The sequence below is a fragment of the Petaurus breviceps genome, unplaced genomic scaffold (assembly GCF_028583685.1).
Source record: "Petaurus breviceps papuanus isolate PSGF00001 unplaced genomic scaffold, PetGlider_PUasm1.0 90255, whole genome shotgun sequence".
Taxonomy (NCBI): domain Eukaryota; kingdom Metazoa; phylum Chordata; class Mammalia; order Diprotodontia; family Petauridae; genus Petaurus; species Petaurus breviceps.
In genome coordinates, this window is record NW_027187200.1 from 723,637 (window position 1) to 735,854 (window position 12,218).

General features: G+C 36.1%; 1 protein-coding gene across 1 annotated transcript in view; it reads right to left on the bottom strand.

The window, feature by feature from the left end:
- Positions 1-3,304: 3,304 nt before the first annotated feature.
- RRM2 (ribonucleotide reductase regulatory subunit M2) overlaps positions 3,305-12,218 on the bottom strand; it is a 10,355-nt gene continuing 1,441 nt past the window's right edge. Inside the window, exons 4-10 of the mRNA XM_069107748.1 lie at positions 11,585-11,701; positions 11,110-11,243; positions 8,453-8,547; positions 7,699-7,832; positions 4,290-4,394; positions 4,073-4,186; positions 3,305-3,981 (exon numbers count right to left, since the gene is read on the bottom strand). Of these exons, the coding sequence (XP_068963849.1) occupies positions 3,829-3,981; positions 4,073-4,186; positions 4,290-4,394; positions 7,699-7,832; positions 8,453-8,547; positions 11,110-11,243; positions 11,585-11,701 (852 nt within the window). The 3' untranslated portion in view covers positions 3,305-3,828. The remainder of the gene's footprint in view (positions 3,982-4,072; positions 4,187-4,289; positions 4,395-7,698; positions 7,833-8,452; positions 8,548-11,109; positions 11,244-11,584; positions 11,702-12,218) is intronic.

The following is a 12,218-nucleotide window of genomic DNA, read 5'->3' on the forward strand; positions in this document are numbered from 1 at the left end:
ACAGAGGGACAAATATGTAGAATGAACACTGAATTTGGAGTCATGAGGTCTGAGTTCAAATCCCAGCTGTTATATACTATGTGACCTTGAACAAATTACATTCCCTTCTCTGGGGTTCAGTTAATTGCCTATGTAGTGTGGAGGCTCAGACTAGATGATTACTCTAAGGTCCTTACAGTTCCAAATCCAATGTATAGTAATATAAATTTAGTGGGACAGATAGAATGAAGGTACCAGGTCTGTGTTGGAGCTGTTGGGCTCTTCTTCTAGAGGTTCAGAAGAGCATTAAATGTAGATTCTTGTTCTTGAGTCGTTTCAGTCATGTCTGACTCTACATGACCCCATTTGGGGTTTTCTTGGCAAAGATACTAGAGTAGTTTGCCATTTCCTTCTTCAGCTCATTTTACTGACAAGGAAGCTGAGGCAAACAGGGTTAAATGACTTGCACAGGGTCACATAGCTAGTGTCTAAGGTCGGATTTGAACTCAGGTCCTCCTGACTCCAGACCTGGCACTCTACTTCACCACCTAGCTTTCCCTTCAAATGTTGGTAGAGTTCATCAAATTATTTTCACTTACACAGTACATCTGATAGGACACAATATATTTAAGGTTTGAATAGGACCAAAGTAGGAGAAAATGTTTGAGCTTAGAAGCATCTATACTTATCCAGGATCAGAGAAAGGCTGTTTCCCAGCACAGTGCACCTAGCTTGGAACAGCAGTGGGAAACATCCAAAACCCAACCTGCCTTCATTCATGCTTTTATTTGTTGGCATCACCGCTACAAAAATATTGCCCAAAATAACTCATCAAGTACCAACACAAAAATGGGAAGAAAGTGGTCAAGGAATGTCTTGAAATTGAAAGGGATGGTCAAGGCCCTAGTATTTAAGATTTGTTACCTGGCATTAGTCAGATTTCTCAGAAAGCTGTATACGAGCAACAGTTTCAGTATCTACTAAGGTTTCTCTTTAAAGAGATAATCAATAGATTTATCATTGATGTACCTAGATGTTTATATTTCTTTAAATTTTGCATCCTTTATATAAACTTTGCAAATATTCTTACTAATTAATATTTATGCCTATAGATGTGACTATTGAATGTGATCTGCCATTTGGAAAATGACTTGGGATTCCATAACAAACCCCAGTTCATGACAATCCCCTTCAAAGCAAGGGGACCACAAATGAAAATGCCTGGGATGGTGATGAGGTAGTAGAAACACTTTCCTTGTCCCTTTAATAAGGATAGCCATTAATGGACTTGGGCAGGCTCAATTGACAACCTTGATATAGAGGCCCCCTGGAGAACCGAGCCTAGCTGAAGTACATACCGTGTTTCCCCGATAATAAGACCTATCCCAAAAATAAGCCCTCCCCTTACTGTGTAAGATTCCTCTAAAATAAGCCCTCCCCCGAAAATAAGCCCTATTGAGATTGCTACTGTAGTGAAGGTGATCCCCTGCGCTACACGCTACATTAGGGTACCCTCTGTATGCACCATCCCCCCCCCCCGCCCTGAAACGCACGCTGCGCTCCGAGCTGCATCCAATCAGAGCTGCAGCAGTGAGCGCGTCATCCTGTTCTTTATTGAATTCATTATTGAATAAAGGTACATTTTTTTGTTCACATTTACCTGTTTATTAAAATTGCTGTCAATGTTCATTAAAATAAGCCCTCCCCTGAAAATAAGCCCTCTGGTGTTTTTCTGTCCAAAAAAATTAATAAGACAGTATCTTATTATCGGGGAAACACGGTAGCAGCAGAATAAATTGAACTCAGCTAATGAAACAGTGGATAGAGCAAAGGACCTGGAGTCAGAAGACCTAAATTCAAATTCCACCCCATATACTTAAAATGCTGTATGATTCTAAGCAAATCATTTAACCTCTGTATTTGTTTCCTCATCTGTAAAATAGGGGTATCAATACTTCCCTCCAGGGTACATAATGTTTATAAAGCACTAAAGAAATGCTATTACTATTATTCTAAATAAATTACTATTGCCCAACTTCCAGGAAACAGGTAGCTCAACACTGACTAGCATTTTGGGATGACTTAGCAAGGCTACTGCCCTCTCCTCTCCTTGAGGATGGGGGAGATACCGATTTTTCTGATAGTCATAACCTCTCTACCCATAAAGCAGAGTACACCAAGAATTTCTTTCCTCTCCCACTTACCTTGTGTCCACTCCAAGTACTTGGCCAAAGGAGTGATACACTAGAAATATTGATATAATTCACCTGGTTCAGGCGCAGGCCCACCTTGCCAGACAAGATACCAAACCATAGCCTAGTCACTCTCTGTTTAATGTACCCCCTCACCTATTCTGGCAAGCTACATTCATTATGAAGAGCAGGCACATCTATCTAACTCTTGTGCACTTAACAGGTTTCAAAATAAACCTAAAAATATTACAAAGACCCCAATTTTCATCCCCACAAATTTAAAACTACTATCCAAATTCCTAGGTGGCACATAATAAATGCCCTCCCCCTCACCTTGTCATTTCAAAAGCAGATTTTTAATTCTAGCTAGAAAATATCCAACCATAGCAATATCAATTTAAGCTCCATCACTTAACAGTTTTATGTATTTCAATTCACCTTTTTAGCAGTCAATGAGCTAAATTTATAAATTTAAGTTCATTAAGGAGAATACAGTCTAAATTTTGTGTTATAGTAGTATCTCAGGCTCAATTTGCATTCCTAATAGATCTCAGGACATGCATCTCCTCACTTGTATAATTGGAGGTTATCTTGGTCCCTTTTGGCCCCCAAGATTTTAGGATCCCTATCTTAGTCACTCAGCACCTTTTTTATCTGATATTGAATCATCAGCATTTTATGTAATTGGTAACTAACTAGGCAACTCTAACACTAAAATATAGAGAAGGCAACTGGACTTGCATCAGTTTCCCAGAGAGGAATTCCCTAATCCCCTATACCAATGAAATTACAGATCTCATTTTCTCCTATAGAAGTGGCATCCTCTATAACATCCTCTTCAGGTGACTAATTGGGTAACAGGACGATACTGAGTTCTTGAAGTACATAGCAGCAGAATAAATTGTGGCATATGCTACAGTTAGGAAGGCATACAGGCAATCATCCATTTTTCAAGAACCTGGCTAAGTTCTGAAAGGCTCTTCAGCCCATTGGCTATAGGGCAATGATTTTTGCAGGCACAGTGACTCCCACAGAAGGGTTACAATCTTGCATCCTGGAGAAGAGTCACAAGTAAAATCACAGATCCTTTATGTAGTAGCAGCATGAAACAATGACAACCTAGTAACTCAAGATTTTTACCTTTCAATAGTACAAATGGGTTTTTTTATTTTTATGTAAAGTGCCAGCTTTATGTACAAACTATTAAAAAAGAATAAAGTAAACTTTTAAAATCTGCTTTGCAGCAAGCAGTGAGGTTGCCATTTTTCCAACTATGTATGGATCTGCCTAGAAACCAAGGGTTTAATCTGTTGCATTAAACTAGCTTAAGGGGTCTCCCCATTCTAAAGCCAAAATGGTTAAGACATTCAAGCTACAGAAAGTCATCTAAGATCAGTCTTCTTGCTAAAGCATTAACACTTTCATTTTCAGACCTTTCACAAAAATCTGAGTAGCTTATGTCAAGTACCACCACATCCTAAGCAACACCACTTGCAAAGATCAAACAAGATTTTTCTGAGGTAGCTACACAACAGTCTCAAAGGCCAATAATGGCCATTTTCTAGTACAGTCATTTCACTGTGTAGCATCAAAAGTAACTGATTTTCCTGGTGGAAACAAAAAAAACCAGCTAAGTAATAGCATGTCTTCAGTTCATCTAAAAGTCTGCATCCAAGGTGAAAGAATTTTCAGTTGGACTTGACATCACCCCCATTCTCTGATATTCTCCTACTCTCTTCTCAAAGAAGTTGGTTTTCCCTTCCAATGAGATATTCTCCATAAAATCAAATGGATTTTCTGCTCTAAAAATCTGAAAGACAAAGTTCAAATCAATATGAATCCAGACCAACCTTCCTTGTACATATTTAGAATTACAACAAAAATTATTTAAAATACCTTACCTTGCTAAAACCTAATTCCAACATAAGTCTGTCTGCTACAAATTCAATGTACTGTTTCATTAAAGTGCAATTCATTCCAATCAACTTTACAGGCAAAGCTTCAGTCAAAAACTCCTATAGAGAAAAAAGAAAATAACTACAGATTTTTGACAGAGCTACAACCTAAAAAATGATTTACATATTGGAACAAAAATGAGAAAATGGTTGTATTACCTACCTGTTCTATTCTAACAGCATTGATAATAATTTCTTTTACTTTTTCCTCAGAAGGCTTGTGTACCAGGTGTTTGAACATTAAGCAGGCAAAATCACAGTGTAAACCCTAAAAGAATATTTAAAAGGCCATTCATAAAATAATCATTAATCCAACAAATTTTCCTGTCAAGCAGTTAAAATTTAGAATACAAAAATTACTTTATTGTCTTTGTTCTACTCTTAGGTACATTTGCAAAGAAGCCTACTCTGATACTTCCTCCCCAAGGCATGGACTTGCATCTGGGTGGGTTCTTTGATAATGCCAGTATAGTACAAGTTTTAGAAAGGTCTACACCACACTGGAAAGGTTTTGAGTACTGGTCTTATGACAGATACTACTTTCTGATGATCAGCCCAGTTAATTCTAGAGTGGTTCATCATTAATAATAAAAATCAAAATAAAGTGACTCAGTTCCCCCATGATCCTCTTCCACTTTGGCAGAAGCTATAGTAGAGTGGAATAATAGGGCAGAGGCTGATAAAACCCAGTTTTTAGGCTACATATTAACATTAACTCTTGGTATCTCAGTGTGAGATTCTAGTTCACTAAACAAGTAGACACATCACTGGGAGAAGTTAACCATAACGCACTTTAAATGAAATGACAGGAAAGTTGCAACTTAAGAAAAGGATTCCCTTCAGAAAGACAAATAAAGGAGTTGGTGGAGTTAGTTTCATGGAACACTTGGTCAATTCATTGCAATACTTCATGATAACCTTAAAAAGACTTCCATGGAAATGACTGCTTATGTATCCACAGTTCATGATAACCTTAAAAGATCATCATAAAACAATAATGCTCATGTACTAATAGCTGGTGCAGAGGACAAGGAGGTAGGGAAATTCTACAAAAGACTTTATAGGTTCATAAAAATAAAGCTGAATTTGATAAGGACATATCAAATTAAATCAACAAATATCCAGTGACTTCAATGAAAATATGGACATAAGAGGATTGTGAAAAATGCCTCAGGATCAAGATATCAAGGCTTGATATATCAGAAAAATAAAACCTATATTTACTTTGAGAGAATCAGAAAGCACTCCCTGCACATGCCCACATCTAAGTTCATTTTTTCACTAAAAATGATCTTTTTTCTTGACAGGAAACAACTAGCTACTAATATGGGTGTCATTTCTAAATTGTCTTTATGCAATTAAATTTTTAGATTAAGAAATTAAGTTGATACCAAATTAGAATATGACTTGTAATCAAATAGATTTAACCTGACTAAACAAAGAGAAAAACAAGAAATGGATAAAGGGACAAATACATGATATCACCATTTCCTAAGAAAATTTAACCAATGTAATACATTCACAAAGCCAAAAGAAAACTATCACCTCAGCCAACAAACACCTCATCTCCCTTTCAAGCAGAGCTTTAGCAGCTAAGGGCAACCTCAGTTAAAACTACTAGTTTAAAACTGATTTTCAATCTAACTATCCACAAAGGAAAAAACAAGTGCATAAAGAATGTCTGTTGTCTAATTATTATATACATACATTTGAATGGGCAGCCATACAGCCAGGTCATAAGTACATATATCCTGGACAGATGTTAAAGATAATAAACTAGATCTAGGACTTTAATAAGGAAAGACTGCATGTTCTTGGGAAATTGTGATAACCTTTCATTGACCCCAAGATTTTTCCTGAAACAAAATCCTACTTTATAAACGTCAAGTCTTCCAGTTATGCTAGAGTTGAACATTATTAAATACTACAGAGAAATCAAAATCAGAAGCCGCTGGTTTATAGGATCATATATCACATATAACTCAAAGAGACCTTATAGAACATAAGCCAATCAGTCCCCTCTCAGACTGCAAGCTCGTTGATGTTCTGAGTGGTTGTTCTTTGGGAGGACATGTGGAGCTTTCTTTGTGCACTTTCAAGTGCACAGTGCCTAGCACATAGCAGGTACTTAGTAAAGGCTTGCTTGTGGTGTGTGTGTGTATGTGCGCACTCCATCTTTTTTTGTTCTGGAACTAAGTTTATTGGCGTAGGAAACTCCCTCCACCATTATGGAACTGTAATTTTTCTGGTTTTTGAAAGTTGTCTAGGAACACCAAGAAATTAAGTGACTTTCCCAGGGTAACATAATATCCATCTTATTACAAATCCTCCAATAATATTTTGGGGCTATTAATATCAGTTCCAGAAATGCCTTTCTTTAACTGCCCATTGTAGTAGGTCAACAACTGCATCATTTAGAAGCATATTTTGATCTTCAAGGTCTAGAAAACTGATCTAAAGGCTTCATAACTTAATGCTTCACTCATTTACTAAATATGAAGATTGTACTTTTAACAAGAGTTAAGATTTGTCACATTCCTTATACTCTAATCAAAACAAAAGAGTCAAGCTATATTTCTTTATCAACTCCCAGAGCTCTATCCTTTGAACTATCTAATTTTAAGAGTGGCATCAAAACAGCTCACCTTGACCTCTCTCATTGAAAGTGCATATAGAGAATCAATTTCTCACGTACTTAGGTCAGAGCTGTATTGCCATGGAAAAAGTCACCCAAAACACAATCATCTTACTTAATATCCCATCATTCAATTCAAGCATTCTACCACTGTCAAATCAATCTGAATGAACTCATTAGTGATACCAGAACCAATTAAACCTTTAACAATTTCAACAACACTGAAAAAGAAAATCAAGAATTTACATAATATTGGGAATCAAATTAAAAGTTCTGTAGTCAGGAACTTAGATTAGCAGAGGGAAAGAGTAAAAGTCACATTGTAACCTCAGTCAATTCAATTCAGCATATATTATTAAGTGCCTACTATGTTTAAGGTATTCTACTATTATAATTGTAATCTGAATTTAAGCAGCTGCACTGGTTGGGCCAATGGTTTCTAATCTTTGAGAATGACCACTATCTTATAGTGTTAAAAAAAATAACAAAATAAAACCTAACTCAACCCTCTCTCTTTCCCCACCAATAATATATCTTGTACCATTCGTATCAATATAGAATAATGCTCCTGTATAGAATTCTAAGATCCACTAGATTGAGTAATTATTTCAAAAAGTCTAAACTCACTGGTATTATATTATAATATTCAATATTCACTCATGCAGAATAAAGGAGTAAAGATATTACTGAAGGGAGGCAGAGTGGTATGGTAGAAAGAGGACTGACTGGAGAAACAGAGGATCTGGCCTCAAATCTCACATCTAATGCTTCCTACTTATGTGATCTTGAGCAAGTCACATCCCTCCTTGGCCTCTACAGAATAAGGAGTTGGAGTGAATCGTTGATTTAAAGTCTAAAGGGACATCAGACCAATGATTTTACAACTCAAGAACTTAAGATACACATTGAATTGCCCATGGTTTGTTTATACATTTACCTCATCTCTACTAATAAGTTCATTGGAAAAAGTTAATCCAGGCATTAAACCTCGTTTCTTGAGCCAGAATATGGATGCAAAAGAACCAGAAAAGAAGATTCCTTCAACAGCTGCAAAAGCTACAACACGTTCACCTGTTAAAAAATGTAAATCAAACTTTCCATTAATATTTAATGTTTCTAAATCTCAAAACGCACAAGATAAAAAAAAAAAGACTCTTTGTCCATTTTATGCAATGGGATCAAGATCTTAAGAATCAAGATCTGTATCTTTTAAATAGGAAGCACTATCTGGTCAAGAGAACAAGTCCACATAAACCAGTACATCAAAATTAGGATCAATAAAAGATTTTATGCAAACCTAAAAATAGTGATAACTAACAAAAGTCTTCTTTCACGGCCTGCAACTATAAATATGCACATTTTCTACAGCTAAGAATTATGGGAAGTCTAGTTTACAAAGGAGAAGATACCTACTACAGCAATAGTTGTTTCATCTCTGGAGACAAACCACTAACATGACTCAGCATAAGCAAAATGGACACTGTGCTTAGCAGTTAAGAAATTCTGGCTCTATACTACTCAATGACTTGTTAAAACATTCAGTTTTTCCATTTGCAAAAAGGTATTAGAGTTATGAGAATTACATTACATTATAATTACCTATTTCACAGTGTTATTTTAAGAAAAAAATTTTTATAAACTATAAAATGCCAAGTGTCATTATCTTAGTTAAGTTCCCCCAAAATATTTACCATATGTTGCTTCTTTGTCCCCAATCCATCGCAAGGCCCAGTCGGCTTTCTTTTTAACACAAGGTAGTGTTTCAATGGCATTGAAGAGAAATTCCCTAGGAAATTTTAACATTAACATTAAGAATCAAATTAATATTTCTTCAAATTACAAGCTTCGATGAAGAGGAACAACAATGACATTGACCTCAGAAATGATAACGTAAACCTTAATACGCTAACATAATAAGAGTAACAACTAGCATGTATATAGTACTTTAAGGTTTGCAAAGTGCTTTACAAAAACTATGATTTTCTCCTTATAACAATCCTATAAGATAATAGTTATAAAGTACTTAGCAGTGTCTGGCACATAGTAGGCTACCACCCCCCCCCAAGCCCCCATTTTATAGATAAGGAAACTGAAGCAAACAGAGGTTGACTTGCCCAGAGTCACAGAGCTAGTTAGTGTCTGAAGCCAGATTTGAACCTGGGTCTTCCTGATTCCAGCTCAAGCACTCTATCCACTGTTCTACCTAGGCATCCTCCAGCTATTAAGAGGCAACAGAAAAGTATAGTGGATAATGAGCTATCCACTTAGAGCTGAGAATACCTGGGCTCAAGGCCTGCCTCTGACATATACTACCTGTATGACTCTAGGTAAGTCACTTAGGGCTCTAAGCAACTCTCTTAAGACTTTTAAGTTGCAGAAAAGGTGCCCAGCTGAATTGATAAGTTTATTTTTACCTGGGAGGTTCTCTATACAAATGAAATCACTATTGATTTGGAGTTTGGAGGAGTTCAAGTCCCATCACAAGTACGATGGTGACTATCTAAACCTCTTCTCAGTGTCTTACCAAAGGTTATTTTATATTTTATTTGAAGCCAATTCACATTTTAAGAGCAGATCATTTAAACCCCAAAGCTTTCAAAGGCCCTTGCTTCTTACCTCTCTGGAAAGCAATTTAACCATAATTTTATCTTACACATATATTTTCAAACTAGCAGTAAATACAAAACACAGATCCCAAGTCATAACTAAAAAAAAAAAATCCTACCTCATTGTAAAGACAAATAGGAATACTAAAGTTGTGCTATTGTTTATTCTTGCCCTGTAGGTCTCAGGTCCTTCAGAATTTTAATAGTCAACAGTTTTAACTTATTCTAATATCTATAGAATATTTTTCATACATATCATAAGATCATATATTTAGAGGTGGAAGGGACTTTAGAACCTGTGCACAATCCAACCCCCTCATTTTATAGATGAGGAAACTGAGGCAAAGAGAGGTTAAATGATATATCCAAGATTACATAGTAAGAGTCTGTAGCAGGATTTGAAGCTAAATGCAGTGCCCTATCCACTACTAGGCTATGGGAGACAGAGATAAGATAGAAAGAAAAGAGATAAGTCACAGAGCAAAAACCAAAACCCAGTCCTGGGTCTTTACTATAGCTCATCCTCAACTAAGCTATCTTTAATTTCCCTATTTATATAAACAGAGAATAATACCATTCCCTCAGGCTCCCAAATAACACCTCAGTCTTAAACTATACCTGTCTTTTTCTTCCTTTGTAATGTCCTTCACAATTGTCCCTTTCCAATCCCCATTCTGCCTTAGTTCAGACCTTCACACAATACAGTAAAAAGAACATTGGACCATATCAATCAAAACAGTTTTCCCCTTTACTAGTTGTGTGACCTTAGGCAGGTAATTTCTTTGCTTTTCAATTTCTTGAGCTATAATTCAAGACATTTACCCAACCAATTTCACAGGTCTTATGAGGATCTTAAATAAGATTTTATATATATACACATACATAAAAAGTTCTTTGAACTGTTACCTTAGAAGCCCTCTTATCCCTTAATTTTTCCTTACTCCAAATTCATTCTACCACCCCTACCCACCCTGGTTCTATAGTCTTTTAGGAAGATCGAAGTTTAAAGTTATTGATTAAAGGTGCTCAATTGCTTGACCCTTACTTTATCTATTCTACTCTCCACTCAAAGTATACTTTGTACTCTCAATTCCATGCCTTCATTTTTCCTGAATGTCCACATACCCTATGTTTAAAATCCAATTTAATAGCTAACTTCCCTGTTTGCTCATCAGAAGTAGTCTTGGTCAGCATATATGTGTATATATCTAATTTTCCCTACTGATTGAGGACAGAAAACACATACTATTCATTTTATCTCTCCTATAGTACCTAGTCTTTAATGTAATATCCTTAATTTATTTGTTGGAGAAATGATTGAACTAGTAATCAAGAGACTTCATCTCAGCTTTGCTACTAGCTGTTACCTTAGGGAAATTATTCCACTCTCAGTTTTATCTGTAAAATGAGAAGGTTAGACTACAATTGTTCATAGACTAGATTTTAAGATCCCTTTAATCTCAAAAAGATAATTATTCAGTCTATTTTTAAGTAGACATCTAATAAAAACAAATACGAAGAAGTAAAAGAAACATATTTGGCCTTTTGCTCTATCTCTCATAATCTGGAACCAATTATGAACTCTTGAATATATTATTGATTCCTAAGCATCTGCTCATTCTAGTTTAAAATATTAAAATCTTTAAAATATTAAAATGTCCAACTAGATACTTAAATACAGTTAATGATGAATTACCAAGTCCCAGAAATAAAATACATATATAGAACTAGCGAATACCAACCTTTCTTTGGAGTCCTTAATGTAAGTGTCAATAAGGAGACTATACATTTCAGAATGTATGTTTTCCATAGCAATTTGGAAGCCATAGAAACATCGAGCTTCAGTTATCTGTACTTCTTGGCTGAACCGCTCCACCTGGTGGACAAACATCAAGATTAAACATCAAGTAGGCTGCAAGCTACCCAGCCAGCCAGATACTAACTTGAGTGTTCGACTTCCAGCTATGTAGGCATGAATCAAGTGATCAAGGAGATGCCATGGTTCTTTATTTCGGAATCAGAGTTAAAGCCTAAACCAGTTGGCAAAAATGCTTGCAGATTCTATGTGAAAAAAAATTCATTTTCTGAATAAAGACTTCACCTGTTTCCATTCTACTTAATAAGAAAATTAGGACAATATGCTCAAAACTGAAAAGGCCTTTCTTCTATGGTTATTTTTTTTTAAGCTAAGAGACTAGATACTTCCCATAAACTTACCAAATTTTCATTCACTATGCCATCACTTGCTGCAAAGAAAGCTAACACATGAGATATGAAGTATTTCTCCTCAGGCTTCAGTGTTTCCCAGTGCTGAATATCCTTGGAGAGATCCACCTGAAGTTCAAAAGTTTAGTTTCAGTACAAAAAAAACTTAACCTTCCTTTAGGGAAGTCTATAAGTTTTTTCTTTTTTCCTCAGATGCACATCAGTTACAATACCTAACACCCATTTACATAAGAACATGCATTATCTTCTCCTATTAGTTTGCAAACTCTGAGAACCAGACTATCCCAGCTTCTAATATTTCTCTCTTTAGTCCCTAAGAGAACACATTATAACTAGCAGGCAGGGAGCAAGTACAGACTTGTGATTTCATCAATGTAGGGGGCCTGGCGGTATGGAATCTGTACCCCTCCCTTGTCATTTATAAAGAATGGCCAGGGGCGGCTAGGTGGAGCAGTAAACAGAGTCCCAGCCCTGGAGTCAGGAAAACCTGAATTCAAATCCAGCCTCAGACACTTAACACAAAAAAACTAGCTGTGTGACCTTGGGCAAGTCACTTAACCAATTGCCCTCCAAAAAGCAAAAAAAAAAAAGGAATGGCCAGAAAGACTGATAATTAAGTGACCTA